Source organism: Bufo bufo, chromosome 7, assembly GCF_905171765.1.
Source record: "Bufo bufo chromosome 7, aBufBuf1.1, whole genome shotgun sequence".
NCBI lineage: Eukaryota > Metazoa > Chordata > Amphibia > Anura > Bufonidae > Bufo > Bufo bufo.
The window spans coordinates 44,592,002-44,614,573 of NC_053395.1; the positions used below are offsets into that span (position 1 = coordinate 44,592,002).

Consider the following 22,572-nt stretch of genomic DNA (forward strand, 5'->3'; position numbering starts at 1 on the left):
GAGGAGGGGAGACGACCCTGTGACCACTGCCACCAATGATTTTAATACTGGGGGGTTGAGGGGGACAGGTGCACTGCGCCATCAATGATAATTAACCTTTAATACAGGAGGCGGGTGCCGGCAGCAGATCAGCGGCAGTTAACCCCTCAGGTTCCGCACCTGAGGGGTTAACTGCCTCTGATCGCAGCTCCCTCTCAGAGGCAGGGTGCCGACTATGTGATTCTGCTGCCGGCACCTGCCTCCTGTATTAAAAGTTAAAGACGACCTTTCATGGGTTCAGACTTTAAGTATTCGGCTACACAGAGCGCGCCCAGGGATCTCCCTGCACTTACTATTATTCCTGGGCACCGCTCCGTTCGCCCGCTGTGGCCCCCAGTATATTCTCCAGCTCTGTATGCTAATTACTACTATCGGAACACCAGGGTGGAGACATCAGCTTCTCTCCTGGGCGTTCCTTCACCCTGGCTGTAAGCTCTGTGCAGTGATTGGACAGCGCTACAGCCAGGGAGAAGGAACGCCTAGGAGAGAAGCTGATAACTCCTCCCTGGTGTTCCGATAGTAGTAATTAGCATACAGAGCTGGAGAATATACTGGGGGCCACAGCGGGCAAACGGAGCGGCGCCCAGGAATAATAGTAAGTGCAGGGAGATCCCTGGGCGCCGCTCTGTGTAGCCTGCTACTTAACAAAGTCCGAACCCATGAAAGGTCTACCTATCATTGGTGGCGCAGTGCGCACGCCCCTCCTCTGCCCCTCTCTCTTTATTGGCAGTGCGGCACAGGGGGAGGGAGACACTGCTTCCTTCTCCCCTGTGCTGCTGAGGGAACATGAGCGCGCTGACAGCAAGCGCACTCATGTTCTGTGATACTAAACTGCGCAGCCCAGTATCGAAAAACTGGAAATCCCGGTATCGTATCGCTATCGGGACAAAGGTATCGGTTGGGTATTGAAATTTTGATTCCCGCAACAACCTTTTGGTATTGTGCAACCATAGGCGCAACACTAGTGAGGGTATGTGTTTGGAAGATGGTCAGTGCTGCCGGTGTCGTTCAATCCTCACTTGTGGAGTTGCCAGTCCTCCGGAGGAGTGATATAATAGAAGACAGAGAAATGTGGATAAATGGAGTCCACAGATTTTGATACCTCCTGGCGCAAATACACGACCTCTGTAGATTGGAGACAATTCCTTTTATTTAGCTATAGGATGACAATGCGTTTCGGAGCTGCAACACTCCTTTTTCAAGTCTGTGTGGCGGTAGGAGGCACAGATACCGCCGCACAGACTTAATAAAAGGGTGTTGCAGCTTCGAAACGCATTGTCGCCCTATATCTAAATAAAAGGAATTCAATCTACTGAGGTCATGTATTTGGGCCAGGAGGTATAGAAATCTGTAGACTCAATTTATCCACATTTCCCTGACTCCTGCCATATGGACACAAGAACCCATAGGGGTTGTCCAGATTACAAAAAAGGGTCTGATTCTTCCAAAAACAGCACAGCTCTTATTCATGGGCTGGATCTCAAGTTAATGTGTCTGTCTTCAATACTCAGCCCATGTACAAGTGGTGCTGCTTTTGCAGCCCAGGCATGGGTTTGAGGCTATGTTCACATGTGTTCTCCATATGTACTGAAAAGGCTCCTAACCCAAACACCCAATGTAGCCATAGGCCTCCAGCTACCCAATGGAGGCTAAAAAGAGAGTCCTTTTTGCCTCAGATGGGGTGGTATATGCCTACATACATTTATTTTTATTTTTTTAACTGCATTGGAAAGCACAGTAGAATATGCTTCCCTATACAATGCCACCGCAAAACATCAAACATTTTCTGCATTATGGCCAATGTTAGGTGCTGTATGGTTATATAGTGGCATACACTGGAGGTAAACTTTGGGAAATATTTCTAATGTGTAAGTCGAAAACTATACCAAATGCATTAACTTCATGAAAAGCACTCTTATAGAGACACTGGGTCAGATTTTTAAGGCTTCCTCTGCTCTGAAGAGCAGCTGGATACGTTTGAACTGGGGCAATGTCATTGTTTCTAAGAAAAGGCGATATATAAACACTCCTCAATACTAAAATTGCAACACCAACAAGGATAAGTCGTTGAATTATGGGATAGATAGACATGTTAATGCTAAGTAAAATCATTAAAAAAAAAAGAAACATAGGGGCAGATTTATCATAGCTTGGTGGCGAATGTATCATCATAAATCGGACATGGCAACTGGCTGGCGTAGATTTCAGTGATCTTCTGTGCCTGAAAACTGGCATAGAATATCATAAATGGGGTCTGCCCCCTCCCCACGCTTCTTTCTCATCCGTCTCATTGGGGGACACAGGCTTTGACCATGGGTGTAGCTGTTGCCGCTAGGAGGCGGACACTAAGCACAAAGTGTGAGCTCCCCCCCTTCAGCTATATCCTTCCTACAGGGACCAAGCGAAATCAGTTTTAGCTTAGTGTTTGTAGGAGGCAGACCTCCCTGCGTTGCAGGTGTCTGCTGATTTATTGTTTTTTCTTCTTTCCTTCTTTAGCGGGAAGCTTCAGGCAGTCCGTAAAACTGCCTGCACTCCCACCCAGGAGACGGGAGACCAGTGGATCACCCAAACCCCCTGCTCCTTTCCGTGCTCCAGAAGAAAAGGAGGACCAGAGGTTCCTGTAAAAACCTTTGTCTCCCGCCAGCATTCGCATAACCACGGCCACCCACCGCAAGTCCCCTCTGTTTCCGGTGTAGCGTCCCTCACCAAGGGGCCGCACACTGAAGGTGGTGATTCGTCTGGAGCCAGGGGGGCAGAAGAGGCCGGACAGGTAAGTATAAAGTTTGGAGACTGCCCATAGTGCCCCCCCCTCCAGTACCCTCTCCTCCCCATATGTGATGGTCCCCATGTGGTCGCCCTGTACCATGGGCAGTAATGAATGAGAGCCCTTTAAATGTTAAATGGCACCTGGGGCCGGGTGTCCATCTTCCAGGGCCAGCTTGCAGGGCTCAGGGGGCTGCTCCTGCTGTGTGGCTGCACGTTGCGGCGCGTCCTCCTGCGGCTTCCTTGATCCGGTGGCGTCTTTCTGAACGCCAGGGAGAGGAGGGGGCGTAGTTACCCTCCTCTGTGTTGAGGACATTGCCGCTTCCACAGGGCTGCTGGGGCCATTGTTAATTGAGGCCTACTACTGGAGGGGCTGGAGTTTCCTCCTCTGAGCACCGCTTCCTGGTTGGTTGGTCGGCTCAGTTCTGGGGCAGCCGGGGCCATTCTTAATTGAGACCCCAGGCTTCTGTGTGGGCAGGGCCCCCCGCGGCTTATTTTTCCCTGGCCTGCGTCTGTTTTTTTCAGCCGGGAATGCCGGCGAGCGGGGGGGGGGGGGGGGGGGGGGGGGGCGGGGGGGGGGGGGGGGCACTGAGAGCTGGAGTTAATTGGGGGGCGGGGCTTGTGTTCGTCCCACCCCCCACGCCAGCAGCAGAGCAGAGATTTAAAGCACCTGGCGGGACGCTGATGGACTGGCTTGCTGCTTGGATGGACACAGTGCTGTTTGTCCCTTCTTACAGGGCCTAACCTTCCGCTCTTCCTCGGCGCCGGATTGTCACTATGTCGGAGCCCACACCCCAGGTCCCGAAGCAGGCGGTCCCTTTGGTGCTTAATTTTGCTTGTGCGTTGTGTCGCGCAAAATTTCTATCCCCTCAGTCCGACTCCCTCTACTTAACGTGTGCTGTGCCGCCATCAAGCGGCTCAGCCCTGGACCTGTTGCTTCTCGCTACCCAACCTATGGAAGAACCAGAATGGGCACGTTCCCTGTCTAGGGTGGTACAGGATGTCTCCAATTCCAGCAAAAATATTGTGGATATATTGGGGCGTCTGTCGGCAAGGCAGTCCTCTGACCACTCCAGAACATCCTCCCCCAAAAGGGTGTCTGTGTCTCCCGTTTCCTCGGCCTCTCCTCCTCCTACTAGAGAGTCTCACTCCCTGTCCTCAGTTGAAGAGGCATGTTCCGAAGAGAGTGGGTCAGATGAGGATGTTGTCTCGCCGGAGGGTCAGTCGTCCAAACTGTCCTCCATGGTGGACAATCTAATTATGACTGTTATGAAGACGTTGCAGGTTGGGGATCCCGCAACGTCATCTGCCAGCTCGGGTTTTTCCTTTAGAATGTCCAGTGTCAAGTGTTTCCCCAACCACCAGGAGTTTAATTCCTCTCTCCAAGGAGTGGAATTCCCTGATAGACTTTTTATGTTGCCAAAACACTTAAACGTCCTTTATCCTTTTCCAGAAGATTTGAAATGGTCATCCTCACCTATAGTGGACCCGCCAGTTTCCCGCTTGGCTAAACATACTACCTTGCCAATGGCGGATGGGGCTTCTCTTTCTGATATCAAAGATAAGAAGCTGGAAGCGTTTGCAAAATCTGCCTTTGAAGCAGTGGGCACAGCGCTGCAGCTGGTGTTTGCCTCTACATGGGTGAGCAAGGCTATGGGAGAGTGGGCAAGTAATTTACATCAGAGTCTCGGCTCGGGAGTCCCCTCGGGGGAACTTGCAGATGTGGCCCTGTAGCTCTTGCATGCCAGTGCATATATTTGTGAAGCATCTTTTGACGTGGCCAGGTTTGTGGCTCGCTTGTCAGCCCTCTTGGTGGCTATTCGCCGTACCCTTTGGGCGGCAGATAATGCTTCAAAGCGGACCCTGACGGCCTTCCCCTTTACCGGCAGCAGAGTTTTTGGTAAGCGCCTGGATGAGTTCATTTCGGACGCTATAGGTGGTAAGAGCACCCATTTACCACAGAACAGGGGGCGGTCTAACAGGTAAAAAAAAGTGGAAGCCTTTTTTTCGCCCCTTTCAGAGTTTTTCCAGCCCCAATAGGGTGTCCGACAAGTTGGCCACAAATCAGAAGCGCAAACCTTCCTTCAAGCCGCGCCCTTCCTGGCGTTCCCGTCAACAGGGCTCCAATTCTTTTAACCCTAAGAACTCCACTGCATGACAGGTGGCTCCTGGCGCCCTCCGTTCGGGTGGGCGGCCGGCTTCATGTTTTTCGGCATGTTTGGCTGGCTCACGTCTCAAATGCGTGGGTGAGGGAGGTCATATCAGAGTGCTACAAGCTGGATTTCAAATCCTCCCCTCTGTCCCGTTTTTTTCGGTCGTCTCCTCCGGCCTCTCCCGCAGCCGCAGATTATTTTTTTCTGGCAATTCTCACGCTGCTGCAGCAAGGTGTGATTTTTCCGGTTCCTACGCAAGACCGTTTTCAGGGGTTTTATTCAAATCTCTTTGTGGTTCCCAAAAAAGAGGCGACGGCAGAAGTCTTTATCCATTGCAGCGGTTGAGTTATCTGGGCATGGTACTGGACACTTGTCAGGCCAAGGTGTTCTTGTCTCCGGAAAAACTATCCGCTCTCCGTCTTCAGATTCTCCCCTTGTTGCAGCCGGCTCCGGTTCCCATTCGTCGCTGCATGCGGGCTCTGGGGCACATGGTTTCTGCCTTCGAAGCAGTTCCCTATGCTCAATTCCATACCAGAGTGCTTCAGCAAGCCATTCTCCTGTGATCGCTCCCCAGCCTCCTTGGATCGCCCAATGCGTCTCCTTGCCCCAGTGCGCCAGGCCCTCAGATGGTGGATGGTCTCTCCGATGTTGACGTCGGGTCACTTGTTCCTCCCTCCCCGTTGGAAGGTGTTAACAACGGACGCAAGTCTCAAGGGTTGGGGGGGAGTGTTGGAAAATCTCTCTGTGCAAGGGGTATGGTCACGCGAGGAGCGCTCCCTTCCAATCAATGTTCTGGAGTTGAGGGCAATTTGGCTCTCTCTGCGACATTGGGCTGACCTTCTCAGGGGTTGTCCGGTGCGGGTTCAGTCCGACAACTCCAAGGCAGTGGTGTACATCAATCACCAGTGCGGCACCTGGAGCCCGGCAGTCATAATGGAGACTGCGCTGATTCTCAGCTGGGCGGAGAAACATGTTACGGCACTGTCGGCAGTTCACATACCCGGCGTCGACAACTGTATCACAAACTTCCTCAGCAGGGAGCGTCTCGATCCCGGCGAGTGGGCTCTTCACCCACAGGTCTTTCGGGCCATCTGTGAGAGTTGGGGTCTGTCGGATGTGGATCTGATGGCCTCACGGTTCAACAACAAGGTCGAAGACTTTGTCGCACGGTCCAGGGACCCCAGGGCCCTGGCATGCGACACGCTGTTGATGCCGTGGAGTTGGTTCTCGTTTCCTTACGTGTTCCCGCCTCTTTCTCTCATTCCGCATCTTCTCTGGAAGATCAGGTCCGATGGACTGCCCGTCATTCTCGTGGCCCCAGATTGGCCGCGCAGTGTGTGGCACGAGTCCCTAGTCAACCCTTCTCGCCGACGAACCTTGGCGTCTTCCTCTCCGGGAGGACCTGCTGTCGCAGGGGCTGATCTTCCACCCGAATTTAGGGTTGCTACATTTAACTGCATGGCTGTTGAAGCCGCCATACTGAAGGCTCTGGGTTTTTCGGATGCGGTGGTCCAGACTATGATTCGGGCCAGGAAGCCTTCGTCTTCCAGAATCTACCACCGGACCTGGAAGTCCTACTTTAGTTGGTGCGAGCGGCGACAGATGTCTCCCGTTCGTTTTTCTTTGCCGCGACTTTTGGCTTTCCATCAGGATAAGGTGGTCCTTCGCCCTGTGCAGTCCTTCCTGCCGAAGGTGGTGTCGGAATTCCATCTAAATGAGGAGATTATTCTCCCTTCATTTTGTCTGGAACCGTCTCATCCTCGGGATCAGTTGCTCCATTTGGTACAAGCTGTTTGGATCTATCTGTCCCAGACGGCATCTTTTCGGCGAACAGATTACCTGTACGTGATTCCAGAGAGACCGAGACGAGGGCTGGCAGCGTCAACGACTTCCATTTCCCGATGGGACGAATGAGAAAACTTTGAGATGAGACTTACCGTAAAATCAGTTTCTCTTTCTTTCATTGGGGGACACAGATCCCACCCATTCTTTTGTTTAAGGCCCTTTTCGGGCCTGTGTGGTTCTGGGTTTGTACATAGTGTAATTTTCTTTTGTCTGGCTTCTCCTACTGCTTTTGCACGAACTGATTTAGCTTGGTCCCTGTAGGAAGGGATATAGCTGAAGGGGGGGCTTACACTGTATGCTTAGTGTCCGCCTCCTAGCGGCAACAGCTATACCCCCATGGTCAAAGCCTGTGTCCCCCAATGAACGGAAGAGAAACAGATTTTATGGTAAGTACAAAAATCTAGTTTTTTTGGAAAACTAGTGAGGCCAGTGGAGTAATGGCACTTATTTATTTAATATCGAGTTGGAGCACCACAGGTAGAAATACACACACTTACTCGCCTTGGAATGGTATCAGTGGGGTAATTAATGGTATCATCAAGATTCTCTGGTGGCAGCTCACTTTGCAATTGCTGACCAATGACGTCCCAGAAGTGCTCGATGGAAGTCAAGTCCGAAGACGCCGCAGGCCGTGGTAGCACATTTAGGCAATGCAGGCTACTGACAGTATCATGAGCAACATACGGCCTGGCGTTGTCCTGGTGAAAAACGGGTCATGGGACACTTTGAAGAAATGGCCGTACTACTGGTTCTACAATCCTATGTAACGCTGATCTGTTAATGTACCTGAAATGAAGACTAGTCGGGTCTGGCTACCATACATTATGCCACCCCACACCATAATCTCGGGAGTAGGACTGGTGTGATGTTCCCTTGTGGAGGCCTCTTCATACCATTGCATCTCCAGCTATTCTAGTATCTGAGACAAAAGCGGGGCCCATCTCTGAAGAGGATAGACCTCCATTGCCGTCTTGTTGTGTACATGATAGCCTTTGAGAGCGGTGGCATGAGGTCAGTGGAAATCCTGTATCTGTACCTCTGGGTCGTAGCCCAATGTCATGCAAACACCTTCTGATGGTTGGTGCACACACTGTTTGCCGCCCTAGGCTTGGGATGTGACTTCCAGTTTTACTTGCAGTACAGAATGGATGCCTACTCTCCATTCTTCTAATCAGAGGATCCGTCAGTGCAGAGGTTCACCTTCGTGAACCACTTGCTGTCATTCCAGTTCACCATCTTCCTCCCAACCACCAGAGCACAGAACGATGAACAGTGAGGATATCTCGGGTCTAGGCACGTTGCGATCCTCCGGAGTGATAAACCAAGTGTGAGGAACTCCCCAATAACCGTTCGGTTATTTTACCTCCCCGCTACTTAATTCCCGTGGATACCTACTCCTAACAATTGACGTAGACATCTATGTGTATCAAGGACATAGGTGTACACACACTTCCGAGACATTCAGTCTTCTAACCACAAGACTGATCTGCTTAATTAAAATACACAAGATAACACTTTTGGCCATTGTCTTGGAAAAGACACAGTGATTGCTTGTAAGCCGTGTGACCAAGCCCCTGTTTTGTAAATTGAGTTTCCAAAACTCCATTGTCTCGCTGGCTCAGAGTAGGAGTTTGATGCTGTTTTAGGCTACTTTTACACTGGCGTTTTGAATTCCGTTTGTGAGATCCGTTTCAGGGATCTCACAAACGGTTAAAAACGGATCAGTTCAGCCCCAATGCAATCTGAATGGACAAGGATCCGTTCAGAATGCATCAGTTTGGCTCCGTTCCGCCTCCATTCCGCTCTGCATGCGGACACCAAAACGCTGCTTGCAGCGTTTTGGTGTCTGCCTGGCGATCCGTCCTGACTTACAATGTAAGTCAATGGGTGCCGATCCGTTTTCACTGACACAATATGGTGCAATTGAAAATGGATCCGTCCCCCATTGACTTTTTAATGTAAGTCAGGACGGATCCGTTTTGACTTTGTTCTTCATAATGCAAACGAATCCGTTCTGAACGGATACAATCGTTTGCAGATACCAGACGGATCCGCACCTAGCGCAGGTGTGAAAGTAGCCTAAATTGAATGCTCTTGCTTTCCATTAAACGTGTTTTGTTCCAGCATGAAGCTTTGGCTCCTGTGTGGATTATTATGCGACACCAGCGATATTTTACTCTGTGGATTCTTGGCGATATTATTTCATGGGAATAACAGACGGTAGCTCATATTCAGACCGTCACACCAAGGCCTCTTAATTCAAGGATTCTGTCCCTCTCAGTTTCTGGTGATAACTGGCATGTGAACGAACAGGAGGCATCACACAATCATCCCACACGACTTGGTCTGATTTTCGAGGTTTCAGGTGGCTAAAAAACTTTGCTTTCAATCTGGCTTTTATGCCCCTCCCACACGCCACAGATTGGAGCTAGGTGCTTGAAAATTTGATCGTCTTCAGATCTTAGCAACACCGATTTACATAACCTTACTTACGGTTTCTACTTCTTTGTGTTGCAGTTTTATTGTTGAGAAGTGTAGCAGCACTTATGTATTAAAAGGCCACGAAATAATAAAATATAACCATGTACTATGAGCAGTAGTGTAAAATAGATGCACCATATCTATCTGTCCCGTATAAAATATGTGAAGGTTTCGGTATGGTACCTCCATATAACCTCACATCATAGAGTGTACTGACACCTAGAGCACTCTCAGAATGCCAATATTGCTATCTCCTACAGGACTTAGCACAGTGTGCCCCATGATGTCTCAGTAACTTTTATACTTGTCTTTAGAAGTAGGTAAAATGTTTGCTTTTGGTGCGCCTCTGCATTTTTATCTTAATAAGTGCACATTTTCACATTAAGGTTTTCTGCAAGTTTGCAGAAATGATGACCGTCTTTGCGGGACCCTTCAGGAGTGGTGTGTGTCTGAAGACTGTCAAGATGCATTTTGAGAGTTGCGGTCCTCTTCACTCGCTGAGTACTACATCAGATACTTGTCAGGTGAGCATAGCCCCCTGTATTGTATCAGCGAATTTTGTCTTTTAAATAAAACTTTGCAATTGTCCTTTTCATCTGAATGAGGTTTGCAGAAATCCTATGCACATGCCGCAGACGCAGCCCCATTCATATGTATGGAATGGATTTTCAGTCGGACATTCCCTTATAGTCCAGAGCTGCATTCAGAATTCTGCTGTTTGCTATTAAGGACCAGTTGAGGATTGGTCAACAGACCCATGCCAGACAGCTTAGATAAGATTCATTAATTGGTTGCTCCAGGATCCAATTATTTATATTTTTTTTTTTATAAAAACATCACTCTTGCCTTTGTGCTGTGTCTAGTATTGCAGGTCCTCCCCATTTAGGTAAAGACTGTAAAACCAGATGCAGCCCATGGTCAGGAGTGGCTTCTGGAAGAACAAATAAAAAAGTGAACCCTTTTTTTCTCGTTTGTATCATTGGGGGACACAGAAGACCATGGGTATAGCTGCTGCCACTAGGAGGCGACACTAAGCAAAAAAAAAAGTGTTAGCTCCTCCTTTCAGCTATACCCCTCCTGCAGACACTGAGCTAATCAGTTTTAGCTTAGTGTCCGCAGGAGGCAGACATTTTTTCTGCAGGTCTGCCAAAGTTTTTTCCTTTTTGTTTTATTTTTCAGGTTCGGGCTGCATGTGGGCTCTAGCCACCTGTTTTTTCCCACACTTGATGGGGAAGACCAGCGGGTCCTCAAGCCTGCTGCTTGTTCCCCACCTCTGGAAGACAAGGAGGAACAGTGGATCTCAAATCTGCTGTTATCCGCCAGCTTCAGTGTTACCTTGGCTACTACTTCTGGAAGCCCCCCCTGTTACCAGTGTAGCTGGAATCAGGGTAGCCAGAAACCGTCTGGGTAAGTATATTACCTACCTCCCGTGCTGGCCCCCCTGTGCCTGAGCCCCCCTTCTCCTGTGTTCTCTAAGTAAACACAGGAATATATGTTGTTTCTCCTAGACCTTGACCCCTGTATCTGGTGACTCACTGCCTCGGTCCCGCTTTTCTACTCGGGGTATCTGTATCCCCGCTCCCGGCCTCCTTGTTTCCCAGTGCACTCCGCTCCCTCCCTACATCGTCGCCCCAGTCGGCCCCACCTGTACTCAAGGCCCCGGATCTTCGGCCTACATCTCAGCGCATGTTTCGCGCTCATGCCTTGTGCTTAACCCCTTCCTTGCTTCAGTACTACTGTGCTGAGGAAAGTACTTACTGGGCTCTCTGCTGAGGATTACAGTGCTGGTCATTAGTACAGACGGATGTGGGTTCAGTTCCCCTAGCTCTGTTTTGTTAGAATTGAGCTGTATATAAAAAAACAACAACTATATACCGTATTTTTCGCTTTATAAGACGCACCTGCTGATAAGACACACCCCAGGTTTTAAAGGAGGAAAATAAGAAAAAAATATTTTTTAGCACACCTCATATCAGAGCCTCAGATCTGACCCCCAAGATATTACATCACACCACCATAACAGGATATCACATCAGACTCCCATATCGCCACATCAGAACCCCATCAGACCTTCTTCAGGCCTCATATCAGCCCTCCATTTCAGACCACCATCAGAGCTCAGATCAGACCTTAAAATAAAAAACTTCTCTTACCTCTCCCGCACCGCGGCTCCACCTCGGGTCTGACGGTCTCTTTAGAAGTCGCGCTCCCCTGTCTTCTCTGGCCGGTGCTGCACAGTCACCTGACTTCGTGCAGCGTCGGGTCTTAGTGTGACCACTTTTGGGGCAAAAAAGTGCGTCTTATAAAGCGAAAAATACTGTATTTATATATTATTAACCCTTGGAGCTATCTCCTTCTGAACCTAGTTCCCACGCCATTCTGTAGGCAGAATTTCTTTACCCTACCGCTGGATACATACGTCCTATAGCGTAAGCGGAATCCTGGCACTACCACACTTCCTGTAGCTCACCCTCCTATAGGCGGAGTAGTTACACTACCACTGAATTCCGTGAGTCCGGTCACATTCCCTTCCCTCCTTAGGCGGAATATGTGTACTCACCACTGGACCCTGTACATTCTGTAGCATTACCCTCCTTCCATAGGTGGAGTAATTGCCCTTGCACTGGATACCGTACAGCCTGTAGCATAGGCGGAGTAATTGCCCTTGCACTGGATACCGTACAGGCTGTAGCATTACCCTACTTCCATGGCACAGTAATTTCCCATGCACTGGATACCGTACAGCCTATAGCATTACCTTCCTTCCATTGCACAGTAATTGTCCTTGCACTGGATGCCGTACAGCCTGTAGCGCTACCCTCCTCCCTAGGCAGTGTACTTGCTCTACCACGGGGTACTGTACAGCCCATTGCATTATCCCCCTTCCATAGGCAGCGTAATAGCACTACCACTTGGATACTGTACAACCTGTGCCATTGCCCTCCTTCTGTAGGAGGATTAATTGCACTCCCACTGGGTTCTGTACGGCCCGTAGTATTATCCTCTTTTCATGGGCAGAGTAATCCTCTATCGGCGGAGTGTTTACATCTCGTTGGTTCCTATAATTCCGGTAGCATTGCCCTCTTTCCATGGGCGGAATATTTATACCACCACTGGATACCGTACATCCGGTAGCGTTACCCTCCTTCCAGAGGCGGCGTAGTTGAACTACCACTGGATCCTATGCTTCCGGTAGCATTACCCTCCTTCCGTAGTGGGAGTATTTGCACTTACTCTGGGTACTGTACGTTCTGTAGCATTACCCTGCTTCCTTAGAGTAATTGCACTACCACTGGATCCTGTACAGACTATCGCCTTACCCTTCTTCCTTAGACGGAGTAATTGAACTTCCACCGGATACTATACGTCCTGCTGCATTGCTCCCTACGCAAGCGGAGTGATTGCACTAATGCTGGATATCATCTGTCCTGTCTGTTCCCCCCATATAGGTGATTTAGTTGTACCGCAGTCGCATACTGTAGATCCTGTAGCATTATCCTTCTTCTATAGAGTAATTGCACTATTACTGGATCCTGGACAGACTGTCGCATTACCCTCCTTCCTTAGGCGGGGTATTGCACTTCCACCGGATACCATACGTCCTTGTTGCATTAACCCTTCCGCAGGCGGAGTAATTACTCTCATACTGGATATCGTCTGTCCTGTCGTCTTTTCCCTTTCTATTGGGGGATTAGTTGCACCACAATTGCATGCTAGAGATCCTGTAGCATTACCGTCCCCCCACTGACAGAGTAGTTGCACTACCAGTGGACCCTGTACATCTTTTCGGTTCCCCTCTTTCCGTCAGCGGAGTAATTCCACTACCATTGGAAACTGTTCCTCCTATTACTTTATCCGTCTTTCTTGGGTAGAGTAATTGCTTCAACATTGTCTACCGCGACTACTCTCATTTGTTCCTTGTTGCATGGCATCCCGTTCCATGGGTGGCCTATTGGCTAGACACGGTACCTACAATCGCCTTATCCCCTGTCATAGGTATTTTGGCACTACTGCTGGATACTGTAACTGCTTCACACTACCCCCTTCCTCAGGTAGTCTTAGGACTTATGCACACGACCGTCTGCTCTCTGAGACCTACGGTCCGTGAGCGGGCCATATGTCCCGGAGTGGCATACATCGTGCGCACGGGAGCGCACAGCATCAAGTTACTATGATGCTGTGCGCATCGGGGTGCCTGCGGGGCTATTGTCCTGCACTCCTATGATATGAGCGTGGGACAATAGCCCAGCGGGCGGCCCGATGCGCACAGCATCATAATAACCTATGATGCTGTACACTCCCGAGCGCACGATGTATGCCGCTCCGGGACATATGACCCGCTCACGGACCGTATATCTCGGAGGGCATTCGGTCGTGTGCAAGAGCCCTTAGTTTGGATTGGTGTCTGTCTTCCAGGTCGACCTGTAGCTCTAACTGGCCGTTGGTATACCTCATCCCTTTCCTCGTGCCTTTAGTCCCTGTGAGGGGCAGTCTTATTTGGTTGATTCAAAAACATGGGTGAACAGCACTCCTTACTAACAATGCAGCGGGTGCTAGTCTCCAGGGGGGTGGTAAAGTGCCCCCCAACGAACAACTTCTTCTGAAGTCTCCTAAGCCGTGACTTATATTCCCTGGGCTGTTCTTTCTTCTGCCCAGCCGGAGCCTCTGCGTAGTCAGCCGCTCTCTGGCTGACCTTCCGGGGAATGAGTCTTTCTGTCCCTTTTCAGAGTTCCTGGTGTGTCTTTCCTCCACATTTCTGTGCAGGGCCTGTTCTTGTTCCCTCCCCATAGTACTGTTCTTTAACGTCCCATGGTCTTCTGTGTCCCCCAATCACACGAGTGAGAAAATAGGATTTTTTTGTGCTTACCTGTAAAATCCTTTTCTCACTGAGTTCATTGGGGGACACAGCACCCACCCCGTATGTACATTGCTGGATCCCCTAGATGGGTCCTTCTGGTTCTTGATGATGACCCATCTCCGGTTTTCTTCCTTTTTATTGGTTTCTGTTGGCTTCTCCTGGCTGCTCTTACTGCTTTTGTACAAACTGATTAGCTCAGTGTCTGCAGAAGGGGTATAGCCGAGAGGAGGAACTAACACTTTTTTTTTGCTTAGTATCACCTCCTAGTGGCAGCAGCCTGTATACCCATGGTCTTCTGTGTCCCCCAATGAACTGAGTGAGAGAAGGATTTTACAGGTAACCACAAAAAATCCTATTTTTATAATCCGGAAAGCCCCTTTAAAAGTGTTTTTCGTGACTCACCTGTAGGAGAAAGTTTGTAATAAACCTACTGTTCGAAAGGGGAACCCGATCACGTGACGCACCTCTTCTGAAAATCCTGCTGATGTTACGTCCTTTACCAGGTGTCCGTCCTGGGTTATGGATGAGACATCACTTCCGCTGTGGACGGGACCAGTACTATTACTCTCCCTCTCACATGTGCAAACTCCTGAAGACACCTTATCTGCGCATGCACCTAAGAGAGAGAGAGAATTCTGGCCCCGTCCATAACCCAGGCCAGAAAAGTGGTAAAGGACATGACGTCGGTGGGAGCGGGGTTTTCAGAAGAGGAGCATTAGGTGGCTGCATTTCTGGAAGGGTAATCCATACAACTTGGGGATAAGTATATTTCTCAAACTTTCTCCTGTTGGTGTGTTCTCGGTAATTAAGGTGGCTTTGCAGAAAACACTGCTCCCATAAAATCCATTTAATAACCTAATCCTCTCCTGAGAAAGTATTTAATAGTAATCTGTTCCTCAAAATGCAAACAACCAGAAGATCCAGACCCTGAGCAAGTAGGAGATGCTGAGAGATGGGAACTCGGAAGACACCTCTTCTGAAAATGGTTTCTGAATGGGGTGACTTGAGAATAGTAAAAATAGAAGTGCTGTCTATCATTTGGAAATCCATAAACTCAAATCTCCATACTGTCAGCATAAGGAAAATGGAGTAATGACATGGTGTCATTTATCTTTGCCTGCCCAGCCATACGTCTGCATCAAGTACAGCGTCCCAGAAGGTGCGCATCTTGCCGTGGAGCTGCTAAACGGTTCGTGTATCGATGGAAGCCGTATTAAGGTAAGCAGCAATGAGATGTCTCTGAAGACTAATACAAGACTGGACCTCTGATCCTGGCCCATGGGTTGGGGTCTCGAGTGTCTCCAGACTGAGCCGTGACTCTCGTGTTCTCATGAATAGGTTCAGAGGATGATAACAAGGAGGACTGCAGACCATGAAGACATTTTCAAGGAGATGGAAGAAGATCCAGAAAATAAAAGCACAATCTATGTCTCCGGATTTACAAAACCCCCGACAGAGGAATTTCTTCAGCAGCAGTTCAGTCATCTTAAGGAAATCAAATCCGTATTTGTGCCCACAAACCCAAAGAACCAACGGCATGCAAAATACTGTTACTTACGTACGTACGTGTATATGTATATATATATATATATATATATATATATATATATATATATATATATATACTGTTTTTTGGCTCTGACTTAGTTCTGTGATCAGGTGGATTGAAGGGGCATTGATCAGCTATCCTTAAAGGGGTTGTCTCACTTCAGCAAATTGCATTTTATCATGTAGAGAAAGTTACTACAAGGCACTTACTAATGTATTATGATTGTCCATATTGCTTCCTTTGCTGGCTGGATTCATGTTTCCATCACATTATACACTGCTCGTATCCAGAGGTTATGGGCACCGCTGCGGAGCAGAAACAAAGTGGACTGGATGGGAGGTGCTGTGTATGCGTGCCTATGCGTGATCTCGTGGTCCTGGCCACCAGAGAGGCTTATGCTTTTTCTTATAGTGTGCAAGCACAACCACCACTGGTCGTAAACCAATGGAAATGAGCAGTGTATAATGTTATTGAAAACTAAATCAAGCAAAGGAGGCAATATGGACAATACATTAGTAAGCGCCTTGTATTAAAGGGATTGTCTCATCTCGCCGCTACTAAGGCGAGAGGAGACACAATCCCGACCACCAGCTGGCCGGGAAACAGCAGAGCGCTCTGGCACTGGCTGTTTCAGTAGCTCCCATTGCGGTGCATGAGAGCTACGGAAACAGTGTAACACAGCGAACTATGCAGCCTCCTGGCCAGCTGGTGATCGGGACCGTGTCATCTAGCCTTAGTAACGTCAAGATGAGACAAGCCCCTTAAAGGGGTATTCCCATCACAGACAATGGAGGTATATTGCTAGGATAAGTACCCATTATCTGATAGGTACGGGTCCCAAATCTGGGACCTGCACCTATACCAAGAACGGAGCGGGGAAAGTCCCGGAGGGTGCACCACGCATGCGCAGCCGTCCTCTATTTATTTCTGTCGAGCCACCGAGTGCTGGCTTTGCTATTTCCATCAGCCCCATAGCAATGAATATGAGCAGAGGCCGCGCAAGCGCGGTGCACTCCCATTTACTTGTATGGGGAGAGCGCTTGGCAGTGGAAACCCGGGGTCCTCCAGCTACCGCTCTCCCTGCTCCGTTCTCGGTGTAGGTGCAGATCCCAGCGGTGGGACCCACACCTATCAGACAATGGGGGCATATCCTATCGATATGCCCCCATTGTCTCCGATGAGACAACCTCTTTAACTTTCTCTACATGATAAATGCCATGAGATGTCCAGCACCGAGATAAATAAAAATCTTCAGTCTTTATTTCATAATTTTAAAAGAATGCAGTTTCTTCACATAGATGATGGTGACGCTACCAATGCGTTTCGATCCATACAATCTTAATCATGGTATTTATCTCGGTGCTGGACATCTCTCACTACTTTTCTGGATCTGTACGGACTGGACCGGGTCCTTGCACGAGACACCAAATGTGGAGGTGCTGGCTTACTCTTCTTTGCAGCCGCTGGTGTTTAACCGGTTAGAACAGCGGACTGGTGGGGGTGTAACTAATGGGTTTTGTATTACTTATTTTATGTTGTGTGGCGGTAGTTTCCCACCTGTAGCTCTCCAGTTATAGCGAAATTACTACTGGTCCAGTTGGGTGTAACGTGTGCTACTTGTAACATCCATTTATAAAGTGGTTCCATTAATAAGGAATATAGAAGGAACCGCAGAACATGTCAGAGGTGATATTTTCCTAACATATTGGTCTGCCTGTGATGTGTTTGTGGCAGGATTTCACAGCCCTGACGGCGCTGCTGCGGCTGTTCACAGTATACGTGCACATGGCGGACTGAGGAGTATGAAAGCCATCACCTCCAGCCACTTACATTGCTGGCTACAAGCTGCTGTGACCTGTGGTTCTCCACACAAACTCTTGAACCCAGAATCTGTGTCTGAGGTAAGACGACGTCTTATATGGAAATTGTCCTACTTCTTCAGGGCAATGTTACTATCCTTAAAGGGTTTGCCCAGGATTTTAATATTGATGGCCTGTCCTCGGGATAGTCCATTAGTATCAATTCAGCAAGGATCTGACAACCCACACCCCCGCAAATCAGCTTTATTTTGGAAGTACACAGCTCTGACCATTGTGTAATGCAGGGGTAGTCAACCTCCGGCACTCCAGCTGTTGTGAAACGACAACTCCCAGCATGCATACTTGCTCTGCTCTTCTAAGAACTCACATAAAAATGAATGGCGCATGCTGGGAATTGTAGTTTCACAACAGCTGGAGAGCCGGAGGTTGCTGATCCCTGGTGTAATGGAAGGAACTGGTGGCTGCAATGCTGCTGCCATTGAAGTGAATGGGAGCAATGCTGCAGTTAGTAGCGCCATCCGCTGCACCATGGTCAGAGCTGTGTAGTTCCAGCTCCAGAATGACAAGATGAGGTGTCGGACCTGCTGATCTGATATTAATAGCTTATTCTGAGGACAGGCCATCAATATCAGAATTCTGGAAATCCCTTTTAAAGAGATGTAATGCTAGAAACCCCACCAATCCTATGGATAGGGGATAACTTGTGATTACCAAAATAACCCTTTAATGCCTGTTTCATTTACAGGGAGGCAGTATCACCTGTGACTACAACATTTATAGGGAGAAACTGTGAGGAATTGCTATCTGTGTCTACATCACATAGAAAGGCAGTACTGTCTGTGCTTACAGTATGTCAGAGAGAAAAATAGTATCAATGAGTACTTACATGTACCTACATTATCTACAGGAAGGCAGTACTACCTATGCCTGTAATATTTGCAAAGAAACTTCTAAATTTGCCTCCATCATGTGCTGGGAGAGACAGGAAGTCATTACTATTTGTATCTACATCATTTACTGTGAGGCAGTGCTATATGCATCTGCTGGACTTACCATGAGGCAGTACTCTCTGTATCTATATAATTTACTGTGAGGCAGTACTATCTGTATCTACATCGTTCAACGTGAGGCAGTACTATCTGTATCTACATCATTTACTGTGAGGCAGTACTATCTGTATCTACATCGTTCACTGTGAGGCAGTACTATCTGTATCTACAGCATCCACTGTGAGGCAGTACTATCTGTATCTACATCATTTACTGTGAGGCAGTGCTATCTGTATCTACATCGTTCACTGTGAGGCAGTGCTATCTGGATCTACAGAATCCACTGCGAGGCAGTACTATCTGTATCTACAGAATTCACTGTGTGGCAGTACTATCTGTATCTACAGAATTCACTGTGTGGCAGTACTATCTGTATCTACAGAATCCACTGCGAGGCAGTACTATCTGTATCTACAGAATTCACTGTGTGGCAGTACTATCTGTATCTACAGAATTCACTGTGAGGCAGTGCTATCTGGATCTACAGAATCCACTGCGAGGCAGTACTATCTGTATCTACAGAATTCACTGTGTGGCAGTACTATCTGTATCTACAGAATTCACTGTGTGGCAGTACTATCTGTATCTACAGAATTCACTGTGTGGCAGTACTATCTGTATCTACAGAATTCACTGTGTGGCAGTACTATCTGTATCTACATAATTTACCATAAGGCAGTACTATCTGTATCTACAGAATTCACTGTGAGGCAGTACTATGTGTGCTTACATTGTTTAAAGGAAGACAGGGAGGAAATAGTATCTGTGCCCACATCAATTAGTGAGCTGCACCTCTTCTACACAGCGCCCCTTCCCTTTTCCGTGCTTTGTATTTATAAATTAAATATAAATATGCAAAAAAACCTCTTTACATGGAGAATGGAGGAGGCACAGATTGTACAAGTTTTCAAAGCTGTTCAGCAATACGTCTCTGACCCTAATATCGCTGCATAACCGAGCTGTGACAAACCAGTACTTACATCTGACATTGTGCCATGTGCTAGATTTCACTGTACTGTTCGCATTCTATTCTTCTTTATAGGGGGATTGTACAGAAATAATTAAGGATCTGGACAGGAAAGTTCATCTTCTTTATGAGAGCCTTCGAGAGAACACCCTGTGTGTCATCCTCTTCCCTGGAAACAATAGGTACTTAATCTGTGGGTTGTTTCATCTCATACTGGGAGCATTAATAAGACTGTGTGTGGGAGAAGCCTCAGTGCTGTGACCATGATGAGACTTCTTCCAACTCTTCCCTCGCAGGTGGTGACTTTTTATCTGGGTAGATAACTATGGGGCTAATAATAAGCTAAAGAAAAGCTTGCTTATATGGTAATATGCCATCCTTAAATTGCAATGCAACGGGTTCTTTACAGAGACTGGCCACTAGGGGTGCTGTTCCCTTTTAGATTGTGGAATATTCTACTGGCAGTGATGAAATGACCTATGTTTTGTGGAATTTGTGCAAGGAGAACGTGGCCTTGTCAGTGTGAAAAATATTAATTCTCACCTTCAGTACAGTAATGAAAGTGGCTGTATACTGGTGTAAAGTGTTATGGAGGGCATTAGCATCTTTAATAATTACACTCAGTGACAAAAAAAAAAAAGCGCACTCTGAAAGAAATGTCGGATTGCTGCAAAAGTCAGCACGCAGTTATTAAGTTATTGTAAAGGATTACAGGTCTGGTTAGAGACTGGGTCAGGCGTAAAAAGTGCTTCCCTCGACTGGTAGACATGCCTCTACGATACACTCAGAGACATTGCGCCCAGCTCACACACTTTGCCTCATTGGACTGACAGAAGTAGGGTGGTCATTTCGACAAATTGCCCACCATATAGGCCTGTGATGGCTAACCTTCGGCACTCCAACTCCTAAGATGCACACTTGCTTGGCTGTTCTCAGAACTCCACAGAAATGAATGGAGCATGCTGGGAGTTGTGGTTTCACCACAGCTGGAGTGACGGAGGTTAGCCATCACTGATATAGGAGGTTCTGACCAAGTTGTTAGGAGGTGTTGGGAGCAGTGGTTACGTGAGGGCACGCACACACAAGCCCAGACAGACCACCAGTAGAGAGGATTTTTTTTATCCACCAACAAGCATGAGGAGCTCCCACAATTTCGTTGTCCGCCATCCAGACACAAGTGGCACCTTCATTACACACCCTGTCTCTGCCCGGACCATTTCCAGGTGCTTAGCAGAAGGAAAATTAGTGTCACAGCACTGATTACGTGTCCTGACATTGACGGCCAGCCACCGTCACCTTCTATTGCAGTGGTGTAGTAAGCGAGGAACCATATCCTCTTTAGCGATGAATTCTGGTCCTGTTTGGGATCCCATAATGGCTCCGCGCCTGTATTGCGGACCGCAAACAGCAGGTCTGCAATATACGGTCAACGGCCACACAAAAAAAAAGATATGTCCTGTCTTTTGCGGACTGGAGGCATGGATCGGTATCCTATAGAAACAATACAAAGTGATTCCATGGGCTTTCGGGTCCGTGCCTCCATACCACAAGAGACGTGCCATATATTTTGCGGATCGCGGACCCATTCAAATCAATGTGTCCGCACCACGGAGTGCACACAGCCGTTGCCTTGTGGACCCCTATTTGCGGTCCACAGCACAGGCACTGAGCCCTGGCACTCGTGGCCTAACGATTAGGTTTGAATATGGAGGCTTCGTGGTGAACGCTTCAATCCTGCCCTTGCTGTGGAGTGACACAGTGCCCCAAGTGCTGGTCTGATGATCTGGGAAGCCATCGTATACAAGATTCGTACTGATAGGAGGGACACTAACAGCTCAGCGATATGTGCAGGACATCCTGCGGCCACGTGTTCTCATGGCAAGGCCTCCAACTGGCATTTTCAGCAGAATAATGCTCATCCATATATAGCAGGTTTTCCAGGAATGGCTGCACCAGATTACAACCCTTCCTTGGCTGCACGGTCACCAGATTTTTCACAAATCGAGCATTTATGGGTCCAGACGGAATGCAAGCTTCTGCAACCTATGAGTGTCTACAGGCCCAACTGCAATATCTGTGAGCGAAACCCTGCAGGACACCATATATCACATATGGCCAACCTGCGGCTCTCCAGCTGTTGCAAAACTACAACTCCCAGCTTGCCCAGTCTGCCTACAGCAGGGCATGGTGGGAGTAGTAGTTTTACAACAGCTGGAGAGCCGCATGTTGGCCAGCCCTGCCATATATCCTCTCGTATCTAGGCTAGAGGTGGCCCAACAGCCCTAGAGCCTCCTTTCAATTGTAATCGCTTACATCTGTAATCATTACACTCACACATACCAACAATTCCTTCTTAGGGCGGTATTTTTATTGTCAGAGTGTATAATGCTCATGTCTATTTCTGTTGGTGGTTGTCTCCCTATAGTGTAATGTGTCTCTTTCCTTCCAGCAACGGTGGATCTCTTCCAGGATTCGGTTTGATTGGGATAAAGTGCTGACCACATTGGCGAGCGCCCAGCCTTTTAATCAATATGTAATGTACAGACTATTTTACCACTTCCCTATTCATTTAATAAAACATCTGCCAAATGCTTATCTGCAGTTGTTTTTTTGTAGGATTTCCTGGCGGTGCACGTCCTAGTAATGATCCTTACCATGCACGCTCGGTTCGGCCAAGTGTGCACGTGTCCTCAGTGCTGCAGTCACACATTCCTCTGGCAGTAGTCGATCTCCTGAAAACTGAAGGATCAGACATGTTGATATCTAAAAGCCTAATCCTTGCCTCCTTGAGCGTCGGGAAGGAAGAGGGGTGGGTCAGGAGGCTCTCGTACACATTAGATGTGCATGAACTAGCGGGTAGTCATCCATTTATATAGATCACCAACATTGCCGCAACGAAAGGAGGGTTGTCACCCATTTCCCCCTGTTCATGTTGTTCGGCCACAATCTGAATTTGCTCTGGTTCTGCCTAGTAAGCAGCCAAAAACATTAGAAACTTATTTTTTTTTAAATAACTATTGCTTGGCATCCAACACTGCAGGAAGAGCC

The 22,572-nt window shown here is 48.2% G+C and overlaps 1 protein-coding gene across 3 annotated transcripts in view; it reads left to right on the forward strand.

Annotated features, from left to right (window-relative positions):
- Positions 1 to 22,110, forward strand: part of REXO5 (RNA exonuclease 5) — a 41,854-nt gene extending 19,744 nt beyond the window's left edge. For 2 of the 3 annotated variants that reach the window (XM_040441066.1, XM_040441067.1), the window contains exons 15-20: positions 9,668 to 9,805; positions 15,265 to 15,357; positions 15,478 to 15,697; positions 17,423 to 17,589; positions 19,600 to 19,706; positions 21,974 to 22,110. In XM_040441066.1, coding sequence (XP_040297000.1) covers positions 9,668 to 9,805; positions 15,265 to 15,357; positions 15,478 to 15,697; positions 17,423 to 17,589; positions 19,600 to 19,706; positions 21,974 to 22,022 — 774 coding nt within the window. In that variant the 3' untranslated portion in view covers positions 22,023 to 22,110. The remainder of the gene's footprint in view (positions 1 to 9,667; positions 9,806 to 15,264; positions 15,358 to 15,477; positions 15,698 to 17,422; positions 17,590 to 19,599; positions 19,707 to 21,973) is intronic. The other variant, XM_040441068.1, reaches the window with a different exon arrangement.
- Positions 22,111 to 22,572: the final 462 nt, after the last annotated feature.